The 24,645-nt window shown below is 44.3% G+C and overlaps 1 protein-coding gene across 3 annotated transcripts in view; it reads right to left on the reverse strand.

Annotated features, from left to right (window-relative positions):
- Window positions 1-231: 231 nt before the first annotated feature.
- The window catches only part of LOC309843414 (aldehyde oxidase 2), an 80,005-nt gene continuing 55,591 nt past the window's right edge, over window positions 232-24,645 (reverse strand). For 2 of the 3 annotated variants that reach the window (XM_082688919.1, XM_082688917.1), the window contains 8 exons: window positions 22,780-22,854; window positions 22,003-22,055; window positions 20,734-20,848; window positions 16,600-16,665; window positions 16,303-16,491; window positions 13,616-13,783; window positions 3,758-3,833; window positions 232-1,731 (listed from right to left, as the gene is read on the reverse strand). In XM_082688919.1, the coding sequence (XP_082545045.1) occupies window positions 3,780-3,833; window positions 13,616-13,783; window positions 16,303-16,491; window positions 16,600-16,665; window positions 20,734-20,848; window positions 22,003-22,055; window positions 22,780-22,854 (720 nt within the window). In that variant the 3' untranslated portion in view covers window positions 232-1,731; window positions 3,758-3,779. Of the gene's footprint in view, window positions 1,732-2,750; window positions 2,998-3,757; window positions 3,834-13,615; window positions 13,784-16,302; window positions 16,492-16,599; window positions 16,666-20,733; window positions 20,849-22,002; window positions 22,056-22,779; window positions 22,855-24,645 lie in introns of those variants that run through there. The other variant, XM_082688918.1, reaches the window with a different exon arrangement.

Raw genomic sequence — 24,645 nt, forward strand, 5'->3', positions numbered from 1 at the left:
GAGCCTTTTTGAAAAAGTATTTGATTGATATCCATGCCATTCAGATTGTGTATCAACTCGCACAAATGATTTTCATACAGACCCTTCTATTTTTGCTCCTTTAGAGTTCTCAACTGTGACAAATAGAAAATAAATGCCTAGTAACTAACCATCCTTAGCCCTAACAGACCAAATTTTTTACAAAATATGAGTAACACTTACCACTGTTTAAAATGATACAGATGATAAAAATTTTTTTTAAATATTTTATTTATTATTTAACAGAGAGAGAGGGAGAGCGCGAGCATGCAAGCACAAGTGGGGGCGGGGCAAAGGGAGAGAGAGAAGCAGGCTCCCCGCTGAGCAGGAGCCACACGCAGGGCTTGATCCCTGGACCCCAGGATCATGACTTGAGCCAAAGGCAGACAGTTAACCGACTGAGCCACCCAGGTGCCCCAAAATAAATTTCTTGTATTCACATTAGATTACAGAGTTAAGCGTTCTATTTTTCAGAGTCAAAACTTTTTTTTGTTACTTTCAACTGATTTTGCCCTGGCTACTCCCACTAAGTTCCCAAGCTCTTCTGCTTATGTGTGCAAGAATCTTGCGTAATTTTTTGTCCTGCCCGTGACCCTTCTGTTGTAGTCTCCTTTCTCTTTGGGCTCCAGTCCCCACTTCTTCCCTTAGACCCCTGCCGCCTAGTGAAGCCTCCAAAGTCCGCGGACAGGCCTGCACACAGCCGGATCCCAGTCGCTTCAACCAGGTGTGCTCACGGCCTCCAAGGACCTACAGGCTCCCTGCAGGGCAAGCCCGATTTTCTCTTTCCCACCCTTTACCCAGTGCTCTCAGCTCAGCCCCGCCTCCCTCATTCACATCCTGAGTCACTGAGACAGTTGGCTCCGTGACCTTATCATGCAAATTTCTGCCTGACAGAATGTCAGTTTACCTCCTGACTTCCTGGTCAAAAAAAGGCCTACTTCTTCTTCTGGTTTCTCCTCCTCTGATGACCACTAAAAATCAGATTAAGGGAACTGGGTGCATCCCTGATGTTTTAAACTACAACGTACAATTTAGAACTCTTTTGCTCTGTGTTAGTTCCCTCCAATATATGGGAAACGGAGCAGTGAAGTATTTCTGAAACTGATATTAGATCAGGTGTTTTTTATAGACAAAAGAAAGGGTTTTATGATAATATATTGAAAACATTTTTACATTGCCTTTTCTCTCCAAATTCCAAAAGAGTGTTAACCGGTTGAATAGCTGACGTACATGACTAAAATACCACTCTTTTGCTGTCAAATGTACATGCACAGACCCACAGCTAATCCACAGCAGGAACAAAACCAAACCTTGCAGAACTCTTGCGGTCTTCCTATCTGTGGCCACTGAATCGAACATATCCCTGGGAAAAGTAATCATGTATTTATTTACCAAGAAGCCTCTTTCATTCTAGGTCTGTAACTTGCATTACTAGTCCTGTCAGACTGGATGGACACAGAAAGAAACAATTTGCTTTTAGAGCAATATTTACATGACATTCTCAGAAACAAATCAAACTTAAACTTGGCTACTGTGGCTATTGCAGAGTTGGACTGGTGGCCTCTAGCCTAGAAAGTCTAAGTAAATAATTTATAAATAATGATTAATCAGACTTGAATAATGTTTCTAAAATTTGTGTCTTTTTTCCACAACAGTATAAGAATATCAGTTGGGATTAACAAACCACCTTTTCACTTGTGAAGATTGAAACACCTGGAAAAAAAAAGAGAATAATTATAAAAGAGTGCAAATCCCCCAACTTTTGCTTATAAGGAAAACAATGAATAGTTGTAAAATTGGATGGGTGGAGCTTTATGGATACGAATAAGTACATTTAGGTCATTCTGATTCTTCCTTGGCTCCCATGTCTTCATTTGTAAAACAAATGAGAAGCTGGAGGAGCTCAGAGATTTTCACACATTTTCAGCAGAGGTTTAAAATGTTATCAGAACACGCGCACACACACACAATTTTAGTGTGGTATAAATTTAAGAAGGTCAATATTTTAACATTTGCTTATAAAGCAGATATGTGAGAACAATGATGCTACTTTGAAGAAAGCAAAAATCTGAACATGCAGGTAAAGGATGACAGTTAAAGACTCAGAATGTGATTTATATCTCCATCTTTATTTTAATTGCACAGCATGGGGATCATTCGGACACAACAAAAAGCAGCAAAAGAGATTTTGGGGACTTGGTTTTGAGTTTTGTTTTTTTAAGTTTCTCTTGCGATCTGAGGATGGCCTTTATGTTGAAGTTTGTACAAAAACTTGACAACCCAGTTCATTCACTGGTTGGCTCCAATTTGTTAAAGTTTGGCACTTAGCATATCTGATTGTGTGTGTGTGTGTGTGTGTATAGCTTTTCTTGATTGAATACTAGTGTCAGGCACAATGCGGTGCCCTTTACAAACCTTGTTTTATACAGAGTGAATTTGCCATTGTATCCAGATTTAGTACTTGGAACAACAGAGGTAGGGAGAGAGAGAATAATTAAAGGGCTAGGAGCTAGGTATTCTGCCCTCTATACGAGGGTGCATGTTATTTAATTATTATTTTATAATGATTTAAGATATAATTTTAAATGTTGACTATTCTGATTTTTGCTATTATTATGAAAAGAGAAACAAAAGTCTCACCAATTGTTTGGTCTGATTTAGCAAAACTATTAATGCAAGTTCTTATGTGACAAAGCAAAATGGAATTAAACATATCTGTTAATACGCATAGGTTGTTTTAGACATTTAATTGGAAAATTAGAATTCAATGAAAAAAATTTTTTCTCTGAATTTATGATGCAGTTCTCTATTCTGCTTTCATATTCGGCATTAGAAAATGTTGCCCAGTAAGTGTGTAGAAAAACGGTTTACTTTTCCAACAATAAAAGTATCTTTCTTTTTGTCAGCCTATATATCCCAGACTGTTTTGGTGGCCGTGCTCCAAAGCCTTCAGTGGTCTGGGTTTTGTGTTAAGCTGCACTACAAAATCGTAGCAGTTGAGATCAACGAATACAACTAGATACCTCTTTTAAATAGCACTAATTAATTATAAATGTGGGAAGCAATCGATTTTAATTTGATGTTTTGCACTCAAGATATAAGTAATTCTCAAAAGAATCAGGGAATAGGATTTTGAAAGTATCTTAATCCACAGCTTTCTCATTTTATATTTTATTTTAAGATGAGAAGAAAAACTGGGACAGCTGGCTGGTTTAGTCCATGGAACATGTGACTCTTGTCACAACATGAGTTGTGAGTTCAAGCCCCATGCTGGGTGTAGAGATTACCTAAAAATAAACATCTTTTAAAAAGAGAAGAAAATGAAAAGAGAAATTGCTGTTTTTTTTTTTGTGTAAGATACCCTGACTTTCCTTATCAGCATCCAGAGCCATGCATGTTTAGTGTTAAAATGTTGGTTAAGATTTAAAAATGAAACTAGAGGGACTCTTGGGTGGCTCAGTGAGTTAAAAGTCTGCCTTGGGCTCAGGTCATGATTCTGGGGTTCTGGGTGGCAAGGGGCCCTGCTCATCAGGGAGCCTGCCTCTCCCTCTTCCTCTGCCCCTCCCCTTGCTCCTTCTCTCTCTCTCTCAAATGAATAAAGAATCTTAAAAAAAAAAAAAGAAATTCGATTTATACATCTGTGCAATCCTAAATTTCCTTAGAATACCGTTTGAAAGCTAATCAACCGGCTGATGTTTTTTCTTTCTGAGTAATTTATCTTTCAGCTTAATATTCTTACCTTTTAAGAAATGACAGCAGTGTTATGCTATAGGGATGGACCAAGGTTTAAATGTCTTCGGGTCATCTCTTGGGATCTAAGAAAGAAAGTAAATCAAATACTTAATGTCATAATGCCATTGCAATAGCTTATCAGAAAAAAACTATCTTGAATCTGTAGGTTTTGAAAAAAAACTTTTAAAAAATATTTTATTTATTTATTCTATAGAGCGGCAGGCAGAGAGAGAGAGAGAGGGGGAAGCAGGCTCCTTGCTGAGCATGGAGCCCAATGTGGGACTTGATCCCAGGACCCCGAGATTATGACCTGAGCTGAAGGCAGATGCTTAACAACTGAACCACCCAGGCCCCTGAGAATGATAGATCTTAGGAAATGTTTGGGGGAGGCTTGTGGGAAGGGGAGAGTGGTTAGGTGAGAGTTGTTTGCATGGGAGCCTACACACTTGGTCTCTTCTGCAGTGATCTGAGAACAGCCTTGTCTACACCTTTAGCACAGGTATGATCTGTGTGGATCAGCGCCTTTGCTAATTAACCCCCGGGCTCATTTATTATCCTGGGCTACAAGCCCCAAGAATTTAACTTGTTTATCCTTCTTCCTTGGGCTCCTTAATTCCTGAGTCCTCTGCTGGGAATTCCCCCTCTTAGGTCTGGCAAAGAGTCATCCAAACCCTCAACCCCCGCACCCCCCCCCCCCCCCCGTTTTGTTTAGAGAGTTGGCTTTTAGTTACAAAAGTGCTCAAAACAAAACAAAAACAAACTTCCCACAAGTAATGGAAAGTTATGAAGATTCCAAAAAGCTTTTCTCCTGATATTTCTTGCACAGAAATACAAAAAGACAAAGAAGCAAAACACAACTTTTAACTTCTTATCTTTACAAATTCTGCTCTGTTTGCTTTTAGTCTGTACTGAAGTGTAAATGGAGGCTAGGTGTGCCTTTCTCAGAGCGCCTTCCCGCATTCTCCACCTCACCCCGCTGGGGAGTTGCTGGGGAGTTGCTTGGCCATCTCGTCTACAATCAGCCTGGTGCACCCGGGCTGGGCAAGACCGGGACAAAGCTCCTCAGTGTAGTCTGAGGTGGATTCAGGTCAGCTCCTCTGCTAAAGGGAATGGAATTTTTACTCTTTTCCAAAACCTGCTTCCAATTCTTTTCACCAGACCTAGGCCCCCCGGGTGCCCCTCAGCTTTGGAACACAGTCATTCCTGGCCTTCTTGGGTCTCACCACTCCCTAGCTCTTGGAGCGAGGACCTCACTTCTTTGGGAGAGGGGGTCTCCGAGGCCCCACCTCTGTGACTTAAGCTGCTCTCCGCTGGCTTTGGGAGAGCTTCCCTTTATCTTCTGTCCCTGCTGCCATCATCTTCTTCTTAACGAAGGCAATATTCACCATGACTGTCAAGATCAATTCTGCTTTTCATGAACTCTCGGCTTCTGAGCTACATCTGGCCCAATCTCGTTGGTCTCAAGGTCTAGTGGCAATGGGAGCTGCCATCAACGCAGGACTCTCTACCATCATCATCGTGCAGTAAAGCATGAAGTCAGCAGGCTGGCTTGTCCCAAACTGGCACACTTCAAAAAAAGCTTTAGCCCCAGACCAGCTCCCGGGAGGTAACACCGAAGGCCTTAAAATGCCACCTGGTAAGATGTCTTTGTTTGCCTCAGCCCTTGAGCCATGTGGTATCATTTGACCTCTGGAGGGTCTGGACACTGAGTAACTAAGGTCAGATGCAGACAGCTGGTGTGTACTTGACCGATCTCTAATAAAAGCTCTGGATACAAAGGCTCAGGTAAGCTTCTCTGGTTAGCAATGCCTTGTACACCTTCTCACCCATCACTGCTGGGAGATTTAGGTGTTGTCTGTGTGACTGCCCTGGGAGAGGACAACTGGAAGTGGGTACTTGTCTGTCCTGGACCCTGCCCTATGTTCCCTTTTCCTTTGCTGATGTCCGCCTGTAGCTTTTCACTGCAATAAACCACAACCGTGAGTATACCAGCTTTTCTATGTTCTGTGAGTCTGTCTCACATTAAATCTGAAGGTGGTCATGGGTACTTCTGACTCAGTCATCTTCGTTATCATCACCATCACCGTCCTCGTGGTCAGTGTGCCTTGACCAATATGTGTGACAACTGTGACGTGTTTTTCATGCGTTATCTTAATCACTCTTGACTACAACATTGTCAAGTAATTAGAGTTATTTGCTCTGCATACCTCTCTCCTCCTTTCATAGATAAGGAAACAGGATGATGGGAGAAATCATGTAAATCACTAAAGGCAGAGCTAGGGCTCCCGGGCACAGCCTCCTGACTCCAGGGCCTGTGTCTGAGCCACAGAGCGCACGGCAGCTCCTGGCCACTAGTTCAGCCGCTGCCTCTTGCCTGTTTCACGCTGTTCACTGCTTGCTTCCCTCTCTGCATCCAGCCTCGCCCTGTTCCCTTTCAGGTCTGCGCCTGCCTCTCTTCTTCCTCTGCTTCTCGCAGCTGGAGGAGGTAACTTCCTGACACCAGGTCGGAGAGCTTTTAGCTTCAAAAATGCACATTCGGTCACAGAGAGGCAGGGAGGAGGAGAATGAGATGAAGAACACGAGGGCACATGCCTGTCTGAGCGTGTGGGCACGTGAGTACGCGTGTGTGTGTGTGCACCTCACGGGAACAGAACGGCAGACAGTGCTCTGAGCAAGGCCCCCGGGAGCCTCCACCACCAGCCGCCCCTGAGCCTGCGTCGGTGTCTGTGCTCCAGCTCCCGGGGCCCACGGGCCGAGGTGTGTCTGGGCTGCTTTGAAGGCCTTGCCAAGTGTGTGTGGCGGAGCTTTCAGCAGAACAGGATGCGGAAGGCGTGTTTCTACATGTGATGGGGGAGGTTCCAACACCACAAAGGAGCAGAACGCAATCTTGTGGGACGGGCAGGACCTCTCCCTCTGCTCAGAGAAATGTAAGGCAGAGCACAGGGTATGCGGTTGAGGACTAGTGAGTGGGGACAAACCAGCCGAGGGCAGTGCGGGAAACCCGGCCGCTGACCGCGCGGAAAATGCGCACGTGTCTCTCCTTCGTCTGGCCGGAGGGGCTCCCTTTGCTGGACTAAGCAGGTGGCGCGTTTAGTGCTGCCAGCTCTCGCTCAGTCGGGGCATCTTGGGATGCAAAAGAAGCAGGAAGGGGAGAAGCAGCTCGGGGCGGAGGTGCCAGTGCCTCGGAGGGAAGGGAGCGGGTGGAAGGAGGCGGGACTGGGTTTGCAGAGGAGACGGTGAAGGCCTGCGGGAGCACACACCCGCCCGCGCACAGAGAAGGCAGGCCCGGCCCCCGGCGCTGGGTACCGGTCTACAGTGAAAGGACGGGTGCCCGTGAACTTGCTCTACAGCCCGGCCTCAGCCGAACATACGCCACAGCCACCTGTTGTGGTTGCAAGCCTTCCTTAGGAGTCAGCACGATAAAGCTGCCCCTTCAGAATGTGGGGGGGACTGAAACCCGTCTAGATACTTGCTTGTCAGCCGAGTGTCGGGCTGCAGCTTCCAGGAGACAGACACTGAATCTGTTCCTTGGCTCTACATGGCTTCCCACGGCGGCAGCCCCCACACGCCCGCTGTGTTGTGGCTGCTTTAATAAATACTTCTTGCTGCTAGTGATAACAAGGTTTTTGTATTCATCCTCCTGCCAAATTCTTCAAGGCAGGGTTTTTCTAATTGTTAAAGCTGTGGAGCTCTTCATGTCTCTGAATCCCAAAGTTTTATTTTATTTTGGGTTTTTTGGATGAAATCACTGTTTCTAAGGAAAAGTTCTAACTTGAAAGTATTAATTAGGTATTTTCTGTATATCTTTAAGAGAAATGTCCTTTTTTTCCCCCTTGTGGAATTTTAAATGACTCTACAAAACACATTTTCCAAGAAATACATTTTTCTTTCTCCTGTCTCCAAAAAGGGAATATATGGGATGGTGTTTCTGGCTATATGGGAGGCTGCTCTGCTGGGCTCAGCGATGCACTCTGAGCAGCCGCTGAGCACCGAGGAACAGGCCGCAGATAAAAACAACAATCAACAACTCTGATCAAGATAAGCAAAGCCACAGATGTAAACAATCTTTGATATAGTAAATGATTGTTCAAATTGAAGATTTTTTTTTTTGGGGCCTGCTTTTCGTTGAAACTTAAAACTACTTATCTATGAAAATGAGGCTGCTAGTGTTAAGGGTAGATTTTTTTGATTTACCAGGTCAACTTAATTTAATGTGGAAACTCTTCTCAAGCCCTTTGGGAGGGGCATATTTTGAAGAAATTCATGAATAGTTATGGGTGTTTGGTGGAAACTTCACCTAATATTTACAGAGTGACTTATATTTACGCAATATTTTTACTTGTGTTATTTTATTTAATTCCAAAGGAAAAGTACTGAGGGTTTGGCCATCATTTTTGTTTAAGACATAGATATAGCCCAGCTGTTATTTACCTTATGGTTATAAGGAGGTTATTAAAAGAGGCTATTTTAGACTTTCCTGTGTTCATGCTCTGGTACACAGAACTTCTGAAACTCTTGACTTCTTATATGTCGGAACAAATTGTGTTTTGACAACAGAATTCAAAGGCCAATATACTAGGAGTGTTAATATCTGTTTCTTAAAAAAAGCTTGTTTTTGTTTTTTTGCCTAGTACAGTGTTATATGCCGGGGTGAATCATTATATACAGTCGACCCTTGAACAACGTGGGGGCTGGGGTGCTGACACCCTGTGAAGGTGAAAATCCACTTATAATTTTGATTCCCCCGAAACTTAAGTACTAATAGCCTACTGTTGACTGAAATGAACGATGTTACTGATAACTGAGCTGATTAACACATGCGTATTCTATACTGTATTCTTATTAAGTAAGAGATGAGAAGAAGTTATAAAGAAACTCTGAAGGAAGAGAAATACATTTACAGGCTGTACTGTAATAAATCTGGGTATAAGTGGACCTGCACAGTTCAAACCCGTGTTGTTCAAGAGTTGACTGTATTTCTATTAAAATATCATGTTGTATGGGGCACCTGGGTGGCTCAGTGGGTTAAAGCCTCTGCCTTCGGCTCAGGTCATGATCTCAGGGTCCTGGGATCGGGCTCTCTGCTCAGCAGGGAGCCTGCTTCCTCCTCTCTGCCTGCCTCTCTGCCTACTTGTGATCTCTGTCTGTCAAATAAATAATTAAAATCTTAAAAAAAAATACCATGTTATAGTTTGATTATATGTAAATCTGTTAGAGAGGCTCAGATTTGTTCTAAGATGCTTTAAAGAGACGGGTCTGTGTGAGGAGCCAGGCTATGAGAACTTTAGGAGGCCTACTGTGTGAACAAATTGTAATTTCTAAAGAACCGAAGATTTAGCCCCGGGTTGTGAAGAGGCTGATGGCGAGGGAAGCCGGAATAAGGGTTATTCAGGTTTTACCCTCCTGATGTGAAGATAAGTAAGCCATAAATTTTAGTTTTTACTAATTAATTAATTAATTATTTTAGAGAGAGAGAGGGAGAGGGAGAATCTTAAACAGGCTCCACACTCAGCACAGAGCCTGATGCAGGGCTTGAACACACCACCCTGAAATTGTGAGCTGAGCTGAAATCAAGAGTTGGATGCTTAACTGGCTGAGCCACCCAGGCCCCCCACACGTTTTTATTTCTCCTACCTTTATGCCGGGAAGAACAACAACTGCAGCCTCTTAGTCACAAGCTTTTTTCTACCAATATCAGAGACGTACAAGGTAAGGCCGTTTTTGAGGGCTACTTGGTCCTGTGCTACTTGGAATCCAATGAAACTGCCACAGGGCCTTTGTATGAACTGTTCTCTATCCATACCATTATGAGCTTCATGCTTGTTCCCTCACTTCATTTCAGCCTCAGCTCAAATGGCAATGCCCTAGAGAAAATTTCTCTAATAAACCATCAAAAATAATAAAAAATAATCTCTCCATCCCATTCGAGCCCCCGATTTTCCTATTTTGCATCACAGTATTTATCACTACTTGAGATTATGTTGTGAGTCTGTTGTTTCCTGTCTGGTATCCCCAGTAGTGTGCTAGCCCCATGGGGGCAGGGGTTGGCTGGCTCACTGTTTCTCTTATTCCCCAGCAGTGTCCAGTGCACGGAAAAATGAATGAATTTTGCATGAATGACCAAAGCTGGGGCTTTGACTCTAAGGAAAGGTTAAGGCAAAGTTAGAAAAGTTTTGTTCTATTGATGTACAGGCATAACCCACAGTCAGCTTAGCACCTATAATTCATGATAATTATTTGTCTTTCTCCCCTGCTACACTGTAAACAACTCGAGAGCAAGTATCTGTGAGCCTGGTTCACCAGTATACTCCCAGTACCTCAAAATATGCAAAAAGTATTAAATTGATTTCTTGACTTTGATTAAAAATATGAAAGGTGAGTAGGGATTAGCCAAGCCAAAGTCAGAGCTTGGTGGAGGCCCCTGTCCTTGACAGGAGGAACAGACAGAAGGCAGCAGGCGTGAGGAGGGAAGGCGGGGGAGGGAACCACGCAGAGCTGGAGAAGAGGGTGAGGCTGGCCATGCTGGATGCTGCAGGTTTACAGATTTGGCAGGGCAAGTTGAAAAGTTCTATCTTTATCTGAGGATCAACGGGAACATTTCACCTTGTATACGTGCTAGAGTGACATGGTCATATTTGTCACACCATGACTTTCTGGCTGCACTAGGAATGGGAAGGCCAGCAAAGAGGCTGCTTCCACCCAGACTAGAGAGATGGAAGGTACTTATGGCCCCCAGAAAGGACGCACCACAAAGGGAGAGCCTGCTCTCTGTTTCATTCACTTCGGAATTCCCAGCACCCTGAACAAGGTCTGCCACCTGCTTTGTGGTACAATACGGATGGAGGAGCATTGCCCTGGCCGGTGACAGGAAGTAACAGAATCTGTATTTTGTGTGTTTCTTGTTCTCTTTGTTAAAACCAAGAGTCAGGACTTCCTCCTCTCTGCTTCCCTTGGGAGGCCCCACTCAAGGCTGGCCCCACTTAAGACTTGGCTTCTGGTTCTCCCTTCGCTGTTAAGTGTTTGGAGGTCAGAACAGAGAAACTCTTGAATCCCTGAAGTGTTGTCAAGAATTTGAAGAAGCTTTGCTCTTATCATGAAGTCACTCGCAATTATACTGTCCAGATGTTTTTAACCATTTATGGCAGGGGTATCTCAATTTTGGAAAATGAGTACTAAATAAGGTAAATGTTACATATAAATAATTATGACTTAAAAGATGATTACAAGTGTATATGAATATATATATATATATATATATATATATATACCAATTTTTAAAAAAGGTTATATTTGTTTATTTGTCAGAGAGAGAGCGAGCGAGCGAGTGAGAGCATAAGCAGGGGGAATGGCAGGCAGAGGCAGGGGAGAAGCAGTCTCCCAGCTGAGCAGAGAGCCCAATGTGGGGCTCAGGACCTGAGCAGAAGGCAGATGCTTAACCAACTGAGCCACCCAGGTGTCCCTGAATACCAAAATTTTTATGATTATTTCCCATTAGTGGGATTGAGGCTGATTTTAATTTTCATCTTATTCTTTGTGACATATTTCTTACTTTTCCATAATGGATGTATGTTACTTTTATGAAAATAAAAAATAATACATGTAACTAAAATGAGGTTTATAATATCAAATCCAGATTATAACATGAGGTGCTATTTAGATGTGTTTTAGAAAATGTGAAGGCTGGGTGGCTCAGTCGGTTAGGTGTCTGCCTCCAGCTCAGGTCATGATCCCAGCGTCCCGGGATCGAGCCCCGCATCAGGCTCCTTGCTCAGTGGGGAGTCTGCTTCTCCCCCTCCTTCTGCCCCAGCCCTTGGCTTATGGTCTTTTGCTTGTGCTTTCTCGAGAGTTGCTTCCACTCCCTTGCTCCCAAATAAATAAAATCTTTAAAGAATAATTGGTGTACATAATTAGTGGATGGGTATACCAATTATTAGGTGAGTTATATCCACAAAGATATATTAAATTCGACTTATCAAAAAAACAACAGACTTGGGAGAAAATGGGCAATTGGAATCCAAGTGATCCACTTTTTACCATTGCGTGTGACAGACTGACTTTGCCAGATAACCCAACTATTAAAAATGGCCCCAAAGCCTGGAAACGAAGGAATTCGTTTTCTGGGAGCGGGGCCGTTTCAAGACTGACGAAGTTAAACGTGGGCAAGAAAGGGAGATTAGAACCTGATGCTGTGTGTTTTTCGTTTTGTTATTCTGCCCCATTTGGGGAAGGGATATTTATTACTGCAAAAGCTGACTGAGAGGGACGCCTGGGTGGCTCAGTTGGTTAAGCAGCTGCCTTCGGCTCAGGTCATGATCCCAGGGTCCTGGGATCGAGTCCCACATCTGGCTCCTTGCTCTGCGGGGAGCCTGCTTCTCCCTCTGACTCTGCCTTCCACTCTGTCTGCCTGTGCTCGCTCTCGCTCGCTCTCTCTCTCTGACAAATAAATAAATAAAATCTTTAAAAAAAAAAAAAAAGCTGACTGAGAACATTTTTTGAAAGGTCAGGAGTGCTCACGCTTTGGGGTAGAAATCAAGTGATTCCGCAGTTACCGTGTGACCACCGCTGTTGGGAGGGGCGGACCGGGCCCTCGAGGCTCGGGTCAGCCCAGGGAAGGGCTCCCTGCCATGGGGGGAGGCTGGTTCCGACTGTGGCCAGTTGAGCAGGACTGAGCGGAGGCAGGTGGTAGTAACCCTCTGGGGCAGTCAGGTGAGGGGCCGCCTCGGGGGCACGGCTGTTGCCGGGACACTTGGTGGAAAGATGGGCCGCTGGGTATGACGGGAGCGCAAGAAATGTGGAGTCAGATTTGGAGATGGGAAGAGGACAGGATCGTGTCAGGGAAGGAAATGTGTCGTGATGACACACTTCCTTTTAAGCAGCATTCCCAAATCCTGGGTCACATTACTCTTCTGCTCTACGGCTGGATGCTTTGAAGAGGTTAGTTAAGTATTGAGGCTTTTTTCACTATAGATCTGAACACACAAATTTCTTTTAAGAGGTACAGAATCAATTCTTTTCTCTCTAAGAGGCAACGTACTATACTGGAGCTAGATGGTCTGGGTTAGAATCTTGACTTTGGACAAAGTTTCCTCAATAGTAAAATGAAGAAAATAATACGTTACCTGATAGAGTTAGCGAAATGACTGATGAGATAGATAATCTGTGTAAAATACTTAGGGCAGTGCTCAATCAGTGTAACTAGTGTTATTAGTTACATTAGGATCTACGAGGAAATGGGCACAGGTGGGCTCAACGACCTCGCCGAGGGGACGTGTTTGCACCAGTCGGGGGTTGGGATGGCTGCGTGCGGGCGCATGCCGCTGGTGACGGCCCCGTCCTCCCTCTCCTGGGCCGGCAGGCATGGTCGTGCCGTGCACAAGCAGCAGCTCGTAAAAAGATCCTGTCCTTTCTCTAGGAAAGGTGTCCTCTATGTTTGTAAAGGACACACGGACAATACATTATCAGATGTAGCCACGCGAGACATGGGTAGTTTCTGTGTTTGCTTTTCTTGAAGAGTAGGATAGATCAGGCAGGACGGAGGAGGAAATATTTACAACTGCTCCGTGACATTATCCAGTTGCTTCCTATTCAGCTACTAGTTTTTGAAGCATGATAAATCATCCCGCCTCAGTGCTGCCGAGACAACCAAACACATACCAGATGTGGAAATGCTTTTAAAAAATTTAAAATTGCTACACCTAAAAAAGGTATTGTGTGATTTATTTTTATCCTCTTGTACTCTGATTAGCTTTTATTTTATAATTTGAGCTTGTAATTTGATCAGATTGGGTTATGAATTTACCTTAGAGGCCTAAGAAATAAGAGACAGAAAAGTCACCTTTTAGGAAAACAATCAATAATTCCATACCATCTCTGTGAACCGATCCGCACAGGCCATTCGAACCCATTCTGGTGTCGCTGGGCTCCTCACTGTGAAGTCCTCGGCTATGCCCCTTTCCCTGTGGGCTGCAGCCACCGCATCAGTGATGGCGAAGAACACAGATGAGCCCAGGAACATTCCGGACTCCCCCAAGCCCTGCAAGAGAGCACGTTTGTTGTAGAATCTTCTAGACTAGATTACAAGCTACTATATTTCAGGACCCAGGTCTTTTTCCATCATTGTATCCCTAATGTCTAGCACAATGTCTTGTTCACAGTAATTCTCAATAATTTGTTCACTGACATATTGACTGAATGAAGCTTGAGTACTCACAAAAATCCCAGTATGCCCTGAACTTCCTAGATCTGTAATGTTGTCTTTAAATCTTTGTCTATAGGAAAGGTAGGTGCGTGCATGTGTGTGTGTGGGGGGGGTATCCTATTGTTTATTTATTTATTTATTTTTAAAGATTTTATCTATTTACTCATTAGAGAGAGAGAGTGGGGGGGGGGCAGAGAGAGGGGCAGGCTCCCTGAAGAGCAGAGAGCCCGATGCGGAACTCCATCCCAGGACCCTGGATCATGACCTGAGCCGAAGGCAGATGCTTGACTGACTGAGCCTCTCGGGTGCCCTGTGTGGTATCCTGTTTAGAGAAGCACATTCAATGGCCAACTTCATGAATGAGAGAAAAATGCCTCGTTAGGACTGCAGCACCGGGGAGGTAGGATACTCTAGAAGAAGAGTACAGACTTGGGCACCAGATGATGGCGTGCGGACCTATCACATGCAGGGAACCGTCAGGTAATATACATGAGTGATGTGGGCAGTTGAGGGACAGCAAGGAAAAGTGGTAATTATGGGGAATAGAGATATCGCCATGTCCTGTCTAAAGGGACCCCTGTTCTTCAGTTCTAGCAATTGATGTCTTCTAAGAATATAACCAAAATTACCAGATCATCCAATTTTTCAAGAGAATTTAGATAATCTTATTTTAATGTACAGTTCTCTGATTTTTAAGACTTATTTATTTGAGAGAGCGAGGAGAGGGAGAGAGAATCTCGAACAGACTTGCTGTTGAACACAGAGCCCAGTGTGGGGCTTGATCCCAGGGCCCTGAGATCATGACCCGAGCTGAAATCAAGAGTTGGCCACTTAACCAACTGAGCCATCCGGGTGCCCCTACAACTCCCTGATTTAAAAAAAAACACTGTGTGGGTCACAGAAAACACATCTGAAGCCTACATTCAGCCAGTGGGCCCCCAATTTGCAACCCTGAGCTGGAGACATGAAGTGCGCATCCTGGCTCTTACTTCCTCTATTTCTCTGGGTGGGATTATCTCTCAGAGCCTCTGTCCCTCTATCGGTGAAATTCGGGCAATGATATTTGCGTCACAGGGTGTTGTGAAGTTCAGGAAGTGCAAAAGCACCTAGCATAGTGCCTGGTACTCGGTAGGTCCCTGTTATTATTACATAGTACACTCCATGGGGCACCTGTAAACCCATGATTTTCCTCAGGCTCTGCCTATGAGTGGCTGGCCACAGCCACAGGACTCACGGGTTCCCCGTCCTACTGTTCTTGGTGGCCTGAAAGCTGCTCTTTGAGTGATTTCCAGCCTCATGAGAATCCAAAGGGGATGCTGATTTTCCTTCCTTTCAAATTTGCAACCCCCGCCCCCTCCCACCTCTCCACTTCCCCCCACCACCGCACGCCCAGAGAAAGTTCCTGGGCTGACAGTGGGCTCCAGTTTGGAAAGGAGAACATTCCAGCAGATATAGGTGAACTCATTTTCTCATACATCAGTTCATCACCCCTAGTAAGAAGCCACCTGAAAGTCTTGAAAGGAAGTTTTAGCAATACATCTCAAGCCTAAAGGAAGTTTCTACCGAGAGTGACTTTCTCATAATCTCCACGCAGCAGTGCCAGTAAACGCTGACCTTTCTTTTTGTTCGCAATTCCACTACGCTAGCAATTACTAACGGTTTGTGTCTTTGCTTCCTGACACCACCGACATTCTGGGCCAGAGAAGCCTTTGCTGGGGGCTTTCTTGTGCACTGAAGGCTCTTTATTTAGCAGCATCCCTGGCCTCTCTACCCAGAGTAGGCGCATCTCCTCGCTCCACAACCCCAGTGTGACAACCACGTATATCCCCAGACACTGCCAAATGTCCCCTGTGGCCCAGTGGAGAACCAGTGTTCTGGATCCATTTCTGGGGATGGACGAGAACCCTGAGCCCCCAAGAGGTGAGCGTTTCATCTGCGATCACAGGGAGCTGGCGAGGTGAGGGTAGGAACCCAGGTCCACTGAGGCCTTGGTCCAGGATGCTTCCCATGCTGCCGCAGCTTCCCAGGATTTCGGGAGTGTGACGCCTTCAATCTCATTTACTATTTCAGCCGTAAGGCTCTTAAGTGAAACTATTATTCTGTCAGATCAGAACTTTTCACTGAATTTTAGCATTTCCAGTGAAAGAGGATACTAACACATAAAGGATGGCCATTGGGCAGAGATCGCTTATCCCTGGGTGACTCTTCTCCAAATTCCAATAGTCTCTTGTCATTTGCTCCTGATACAGGTTGGCATGATTATGACCATGATTATGATTATTTTTGTCCACCTGCTTTCATTTACATGCTGCTCGATGATCACACCGCACAGCAGCAAGTGTTTGGGTGCTTACCTTGGAGGAATAGATGGTTGGCGGGCTTTGTGATGATGGCAACAGGGAGACATTGAACTCCTCTGGGACGTCAGCAATGGCTGGAATTTTGTACTCATCTGGGCCTCGAGAGTACAGAACACCTTCTGGGGAATATTTTAGTTCTTCAGTGGTATAAAGGCCCATTCCCTGAATAAAGGAACCCTCAACCTGAAAGGAGAAAACGTCGAGCTCCGTGATGCTGTATGCCTTTTAGAAGTACTTGGCTACCCCAGAATGACTTTCAGGAAGTGTCCATCCTCGTGGGCCGGCACCTACCTGCCCAATGTCAATGGCAGGGTTTAGGCTGCAACACACATCCATGACGATGTCCGCTCGGATTTTCTGCCAAAAATGATAATGATCTCACCGTTAAAAACTTAAATTAAAAAGATTATCTTAAGGTTTATTTAAAGGTCTCCACTTACTCCAGAACTCCTGCTGGCTAATCACCCCTCCCTGAACCTCCTCAGTTTTAGAGGGGGGAAGAAATCTGCCAAGCCCTTCCACGTTAGTGCTGGGACCAGCCATGACCCCAGAAGATCTTACGTAATCCTGGTTCTGACTTCTTTTAAGTGATTCCAAAGTCCATGGTATCTGAGTGCCTTTGAGTGTCGCTTACTGAATAACTGATCCTGGTTGCTCACCTGATTCTAAACCTGGATTTGTTGTTCTGCTGCATTTCACGAGCTCCCGGAGAACTCGCGATGATTTGTTGGAGGCGCTATTATTGCCGTTTTGCAGAGGAAACCGTGTAGCCATACTGGCATGTATGAAATTGGAGTTATGAAAGATCTTGGAACACAGGAGGGGAATGTTGAGACTGCCTTTGACTATGTTAATCTCCTTCCTTCCCTGAGAAACATCACACTAACTTGGCCCTTATACGTTGGCACAGGGCTCGGGCAGATTGGTTGTTAAGGAGAAACAGGAAGCCCTGATGTGCCAGTGGTCTACCTCGGGGTATCGCTGGGCTTTCCTTCCGCCCCCATGTCCTGGGCTTGTTCTGACAGTACCAGCATCCTCTGTTTGGGCTTACCAGCTGGGCTCCTCCCTTCTATCAAGCCCTTTGGGTCGGCAGTTCTGTTTTGACTCAAAAGTTGACCTTTCAGACAATCTTCCATGGACATTGGGACCATCCTTCATTTATTCTCAACAGATAGGGCAGGAGGTTAGACACATCTCAGAGTGGGCCTTGAGTTCACTTCCATCTTGAAAACATATTTTGCCTTAAGGGTGTTGGGCAGGGGGAAGAGATGACTGTGCACTAACGGGACGGGCGCACATTCCGGCTCAGCCAGCAGGAGCAGGCCTGCCTTTCAGTTTCTCTGATCTCCCTTTAGTTAAAAGAAGTTTGCCTCTTCAAGGAATAAACTCTTTCACAGACTTATGTGATACCACAATGGCTGAACCTTAACCAGTAATAAGGAAGCCACAGGGACAGCCAGATTTTAACTTTACTGGTACCATAAATTCTGGAAGATCCCCATGGGATTGGTTTCTTCAGGGATTTATACCAAAGCCTTCAGCTAGACTTGTCAGATACAATATGTGTGTCCCCAGTGCTGCAGCGACATATTTATACTGGAAATTTATTTGCTGCTTCTCTGAAATTCAAATTAACCAGCCATCCTGTATTTTTATTTGCTAGTACTAAATCTCACACCACCACCCATGGGGTGGATAACCAGAAAATTAGTTGATTCCTAAAAACACTTTCCAGGGGCGCCTGGCTGGCTCAGTCGGGTAAGTGTCTGCCTTCGGCTCAGGCATGTCTCAGGGTCCTCGGACAGAGCCGCCTGTCAGGCTCCCTGCTCCGTGGGGAGTCTGCTTCTCCCTCCCCTTCTGCCCCTTCTCCTGCTCATGCTCTCTCTCTCCCTGTCAGATAAAAAAAATCTTAACAAAAAAAAGCACACCTTGGGGCACCTGGGTGGCTCAGTGGGTTAAGCCTCTGCCTTCGGCTCAGGTCATGATCCCAGGGTCCTGGGATCGAGCCTCGCATCTGGCTCTCTGCTCAGCAGGATGCTTGCTTCCCCCTCTCTCTGCCTGCCTCTCTGCCTACTTGTGATCTCTCTCTGTCAAATAAATAAATAAAAATCTTAAAAAAACCAGAAACACCTTTAAAAACAGCTTTCCACTGAGTGTGGAGCCCTGGCTGGGTTACAGGTGTGTCAGGACACTGGCGCTTGGATTTCTGCGAGTCTGGGACAGCAGGATCCTCAGGCTGGTCACCTGCAAACATGAGTTCCTTGCTTGAAAAATCGTGCTGTGCCAATATTATCATTATCTATGTGTGCCATGATGTGAAAAACATTAGGAAACACAGTTTTAAAATAATCATATGAATAATCTGTGATCCTAATTTCATGAGTTTACTTCTTCACAATGATCTAGAGTGAAAATGGAGAGATAATGTAGCCTAAGGGTGAACTCAAGTAGAATGGAGGGCAACTGCTCTCCAGACATCCCTTCATTTACTGTATTTTCTATCTTATTTATATAAAATTTAAGTGATGGACAGATTTACTAAGAATGGGACAATGGAAGTCATTTTGGTAAGAATTTCCAGTTAGTATTTGCAATTTCCTTCCTATTTTACATAAATTGACCGTTTCCTTTTTTTTTTTTTAAGATTTTATTTATTTATTTGTGAGAGAGAGAGAGAGAAAGAACAAGCAGGCAGAAGCAGAGAGAGAAGCAGGCTCCCCACCAAGCAAGGAACCCGATGTGGGGCTCAATCCCAGGACCCTGGGATCATGATCCAGCTGAAAGCAGATGCTTAACTGACTGAGCCACCCAGGTGCCCCAAATTGACCATTTCTAATTTCAGCTAAGAATGGTTCAAGATGATGCTGGAATAATCTGTATATGGAATTTAAATGTGTCATCGGTCCATTCTGTAAGTTTCCTAACAATTACTATACTTTGGTTATCCTATATTCTTTTTTTTTTTTTTTAAAGATTTTATTTTTTTATTTGACAGAGATCACAAGTAGGCAGAGGCAAGCAGAGGGGTGGGGGGAAGCAGGGTCCCCGCTGAGCAGAGAGCCCAATGCGGAGCTCGATCCCAGGACCCTGAGATCATGACCTGAGACGAAGGCAGAGGCTTTTAACCCACTGAGCCACCCAGGCGACCCTATATATATTCTTTTTTTTTTTTAAATAACTTATTTTATTTAAATTCAATTAGTTAACATATAGTGTACTGTTAGTTTCAGATGTAGAGTTCAATAATTCATCAGTGGCATTTAACACTCAGGGCTCATTACATCAAGTGCTCTCCTTAAGGTCTATCACCAGTCACCCCATTCCCCCCCTCCCCTCCAGCAACCCTCAATTTGTTTCCTATGGTTAAGAGTCTCTTACTGGGGACACTATATTATATTTAAGTTTTCTGTAGTCTCTCTATTCCAAGAACGATACCCGAGGTATATTCATGGTTTACCTTTTATGGTGGAAGTCAGCATGTTTTGGGGGGAAGTTGTTAGCTTTTGATTAAATATGACTTTGCCTCCAGCAGGATGCTTGATTAAGTAGTAAACATAAAAATTATATTTTCACCCCTGCCCCATCTGTTTTGTTAGGGACAGTAATATCCTTGGGATAACTGACTTCGGAGAAACATCACATTGCTATGTGTTCTCAAATGTTTACTCAAGACAGTTTACTCAATGACCTATTCCTTTAGGATTAGATAACTTGACCTTACTTTAGGAACAGATTTTTTTTTTTTTGGCAAAAACTTTGGAAAGCAATTTTGTTGCCTGAAATGGAATAAAAAACAATGCATTTTAGGCTATCATGAGCAATTCTTTTTTGACTACATCTTTAAAAATTTTTTTAAATTAACTCAAATTAATTTTTTTGTTGAGGTATAATGACATATGACTTTATATTAGTTTCAGGTGTACAGCATAGCAATTTGATATTTGTGTGTATTACGAAATGACTATCACAGGAGTCTAGTTAACATAGTTACCATTACCACACATGGTTAAACATTCTTTTTTCATGTGATGAGGAGTTTTAAGATCTACTCCCTTAACGACTTTCAAATATGCAATACAGTATTATTAACTGTGGTCTTCACATTGCACCTTACATCTACGTGACTTAATTCTTTTATAACTGGAAGCTTGTAGCTTTTGACCTCCCTCTACTCCTTTCAACTACGCCCCTACCCCCTACGTCTGGCGACCCCCAACCACTGGGAAGAGCAATTCCTTCCTTTTTAAGTGGAAAATCAGCGTGAGGCTGGATCTCTAGACCTTCCCAAGGAACTGGAAAAAAAAAATCCTGTTCTTGTTGTACAAGTATTACAAAATTTACTGTTCAATTACAAGTATTTATCGTATAGCACAATTTTGTGGTTGTTGTTTTAACTTGCCAAGACAAAAGGTATCTTTGGCTGACCTTGTGAGCTCCGGTCAGGCAGTCAATTTCAACCTCGGAACAGGCTGCTCCATAGACATAGTATGGAAAAGGGTCTCCTTCTCCCTTCTCCCAGTCCATGAAGGCCTTGTAGCCCCTGATGGAAGAAAGAAAGCCCATCAGCTTGTGGTGGTGGTGGTGGGGTTCCAAACAATGTTGACTCATTTTAAAAGCCATGATAGTATTTTATTGTATTGATACTTATTTCAACTGCTTTTTAAGCTCATTTAAACTGCCATCTGCATTTCTAACCCAGCTAATTACAGCAGCACTCTCATGTGCCTCCACTTAAAGAAGATACTCTTCGTGCTACAGTTAGGATGCCAAAAAGAGAGAGACTCCCACAGACTGTTTTGGTCTGGACCCCCCAGTGTGTCTGTATCCATGGTGTAGGGTTTGAGCTTTAGTCCTGTGGATTGAGGACCTCAGCTGATTCTATCAACATTCCCAAAGGGACCCCCTAGGCTGTGCTAACTGCGGAATCGGTGATGATTCAGGGATGGTTAAAAAAGGGCGTGGAACTCAGTGCCTTAATGTACAATGGAACACGTGCCAGGCTAAAGGGCTGATTTGCTCTCTTCTTGGTAACTGAACTCAGAGATTTCGAGCTCGTCAAGTACAGGGCACTGGGCTGGGCTGTCACCTTCTTCTTTACTTCTTTCTTCATGAAAAAGCTGCTTTACTATTTTCTTTCTCTCTCTCTCTGTGCATGTGTGTGTTTAGTTCGCTGATTTGTTTCACTAGGTTATAAAACTCATGTCATACACTTCCTGAACGTGACAGCCGGCTCTCTTTGTGCTTCATTCAATAAGCATGAATTGACGGAGGGCCTCCCGCAGACAGAAACGGAGCAAATGATGACTGGGGACCATCCTATGAGTCTCTTCCTGCCCAGAGAGGAGCCTCACAACAGAGAGGTTTTATGATAGAGGGAGGGAGATTTGTAAAACCGAGTTGGAAGTTGTTTCTAGTGACGGTATTTTCTACTACTCAAAATGAATAGTAAATGATGATCGGATGTTCTAAGTTATATTAAATTTTTTTTTTTACGCAATAAGGGTATTTTTATTATTTAACATTTCTTTGGACATAGTTCAAAGGCTTACATAAAATCATATAATCTTAGGCTTAGAAGGGACCTCACTGACCACATAATAAAAATTTGTTTTACAAATAAGGGAGCTAAGCCCCAGAGCAATTGGGTCACCTTATATTTTATCAGCTCCGTTCAGATATTATTGTAATTTTTACCTGAAGTATCCAGTGGCCGAAAGACTGATTCTTTGTTCAAAAGCAGCTTCTATCTGCAGAACGGGCATATTTAGTCAGAACAAAATAGTTACATCATCTGAGAGGTGAAAATGAAAATATTCCCTATATCAAAATTGACATCTGGTCATTGTTGCTGGTGCTTTGTTGCCGGTGATAGAACTCACTGTAACGTTTCTTCCCTCAGCTGGTACACTAAGAGCTTCCTTCTGGTTGGGCTGAGCTGTCCGAACTAAACAAGTACAATAGGTTCCTGCTGCACATCCATGACGGAGGGGCTGAGCTCGCAAGGTGTTGGGGGGCTTCGTTTCTAAATGTTAGGACCCTCGATGAGAGTTTGAGTGTGAGATAACTGTTCTAATGAGATAAGAAAGGATGTTGTAAAGTTGGATTAGATGAGTCATTTCCTTTGAGACATGTTTAATAACAATAAGGCCTTTTGGTTTTCCTCCTCCCCATTTAAAACAACTGTGTGTGTGGGGGGGTGCTTAGGAAGGCTAAGTCGTTTCCTCTTCTTATTGAAGCAGAGTGGTAAGGCTTTCTGGGTGTTCTTCATATGCTTCCGTTCCTCCTCTCAGTGATGCTGCTCCCTATGTGCTTTCTTACACGTACCTGGTACACAGCATGGAGTAGCCGTGTCAGGCTTTCATGATCCTGCCCTTACGCAGAAGTCCCTCCCAGAAAAACTGTGTGTTTTCCTCTCGGCCCTGCTTGGGACTGTTTTCTCATGTGTCGTCACGAACAGAGTGGAACACTTACCCAGTCTTCCCATGTACCTTCTGGATTTTTCTTAATGATGGGCTCAAGGCGTTTCAGAAGGATCTGACAAGCATCCTTGAGAGGGTAAAGAAGGGAAGCCTCATTAGAGCAGGACCCGGTGGTTGGGATTTGTGTGGAAGAACAGTGATTGATAACTGATCAGGTTGATCAATGTTTACAAAGTGCTTGATATGGATACACTGGGAACACAGAGACAGTGAAGACACAGTCCCTGACCTTGAGGAGAGTATCAGTTACTGCATGATTGGTTTTTTTTAAAACCTCCCTGGTTCACTTCCTACAAAAATACAGGCTCAGCTGAATTTCTACTTTCAGTTCCCCTTTCTAGTTGTGCTCTTAATTCCTTCTGTTTTTCTACATTTTTGCCTTATACTCTCTTTTGTATTTTCCAGACATTAAAATCAAAGGAACAAAAGATCTTTTCTTTAAGCTATAGTATTTTTATTTAATTCACTTTTTAAAAGGTTTTATTTATTCATTTGTTAGAGAGAGAGGGAGAGAACACAGCAGAGGGAGTGGCAAGCAGGGGGAGAAGCAGACTCCCCGCTGAGCAAGGAGCCCAATGCGTACTCCATCCCAGGACTCTGGGATCATGACCCAAGCCAAAGGCTGATACTTAACTGACTGGGCCACCCAAGTGTCCCCAAACATCTTATTTCCATTCTAATTTGTGCTTTCCGGTCTGCAACAATAACATAGCAACATCCCTGTGGGTCTGAGATATTACTCCGCTCTCTGTCCATTCTTCCATCTGTTTATCCATCCACCCCCAGACCACTGTAAGGAAGGTCTTCGTTTTGGATGTGAAGTGAGAAGATAACTAAATTTGTCTTTATAATAGTCTAGATCTGCAAAGTTTCTGATCCTTAACACAGAAACATAAAACTCCAGAAGATGGGTTAATGCTTAGTTTGCGTTGACGGCCCCCATACACACTGAGCTATTCCTATCTTGTGCTTGATCCTACCCAAAACTGGGTCTCAAGAAGTTTCCTCCACGTTTGTTCTGAGTGAAAGAACCTCTGGATTTTAGCCCCTAACAAGTGTGTCTGTGGAGGTCAGATGGATTTGAAAATGGTCCCTTTTGGTAGCCTAAGTGCAAGGTTCGGAGAATATGCTCCCCACAATTTCCCAATGGAAAAGGTTTATAACAGAAACATGACATGACTTGCCATCGGGTCTCTGAATTAAGGAATACTGGAATAGTCTATTCTGAAAAAGTGAAAATTTAGCAGAAGAAATAACAGTTAGAAAATAAGTACAAAGGATTAGCACGAGTGCTGTGGTAGGACGGCACTGATGTAGACACTTGAACGGAACCACACTTAAGGGGCCGGGGTTCTGCCTGCTGGTCCTTGCTTGTGTCAGAGGAAACCTGCCCAGCTCGGCAATACTCGGCGCCCAGATTTCTTCTCCCTGTGTGTCCCAGGGACAGAGACTGCTTATTCACCAAGCAGCATTCTCCCCCTGCTCCACAGCAGCTGGGCCTATGGCGCACCCCTCCTCCCCTGCACTTGGACACGGCCGAGACTTGTGCCGCCCGGCGATGACTAGTGGAAGTGATTTGCATCTCTTCCTGGTCTGCCCTCTGTCCTTTCTCCCTGCTGATGACGCTCAGGGCAGCGTTGAGAGCCACACGCTGAAGGCGGAGGACCTGCCATTAGTCTCAGGTACTCTAATGCCTGAGCGCTCCCTCTGGACCGCTCTGTGCGCAAGGCAGGAGCTTTTGCTGTGTTTGAGCCGCTGACACTACGTGTCTACGTGTCCCCTCAGTGTCCCCTCCTCAAATGAGCACGCTCTCCTGACAGTCTGGTTATCCTGAGACTGTGTTTAATGCCACAGATGA

This window comes from Mustela nivalis (genome assembly GCF_964662115.1).
Source record: "Mustela nivalis genome assembly, chromosome: 11".
In the NCBI taxonomy this organism is placed as follows: Eukaryota; Metazoa; Chordata; class Mammalia; order Carnivora; family Mustelidae; genus Mustela; species Mustela nivalis.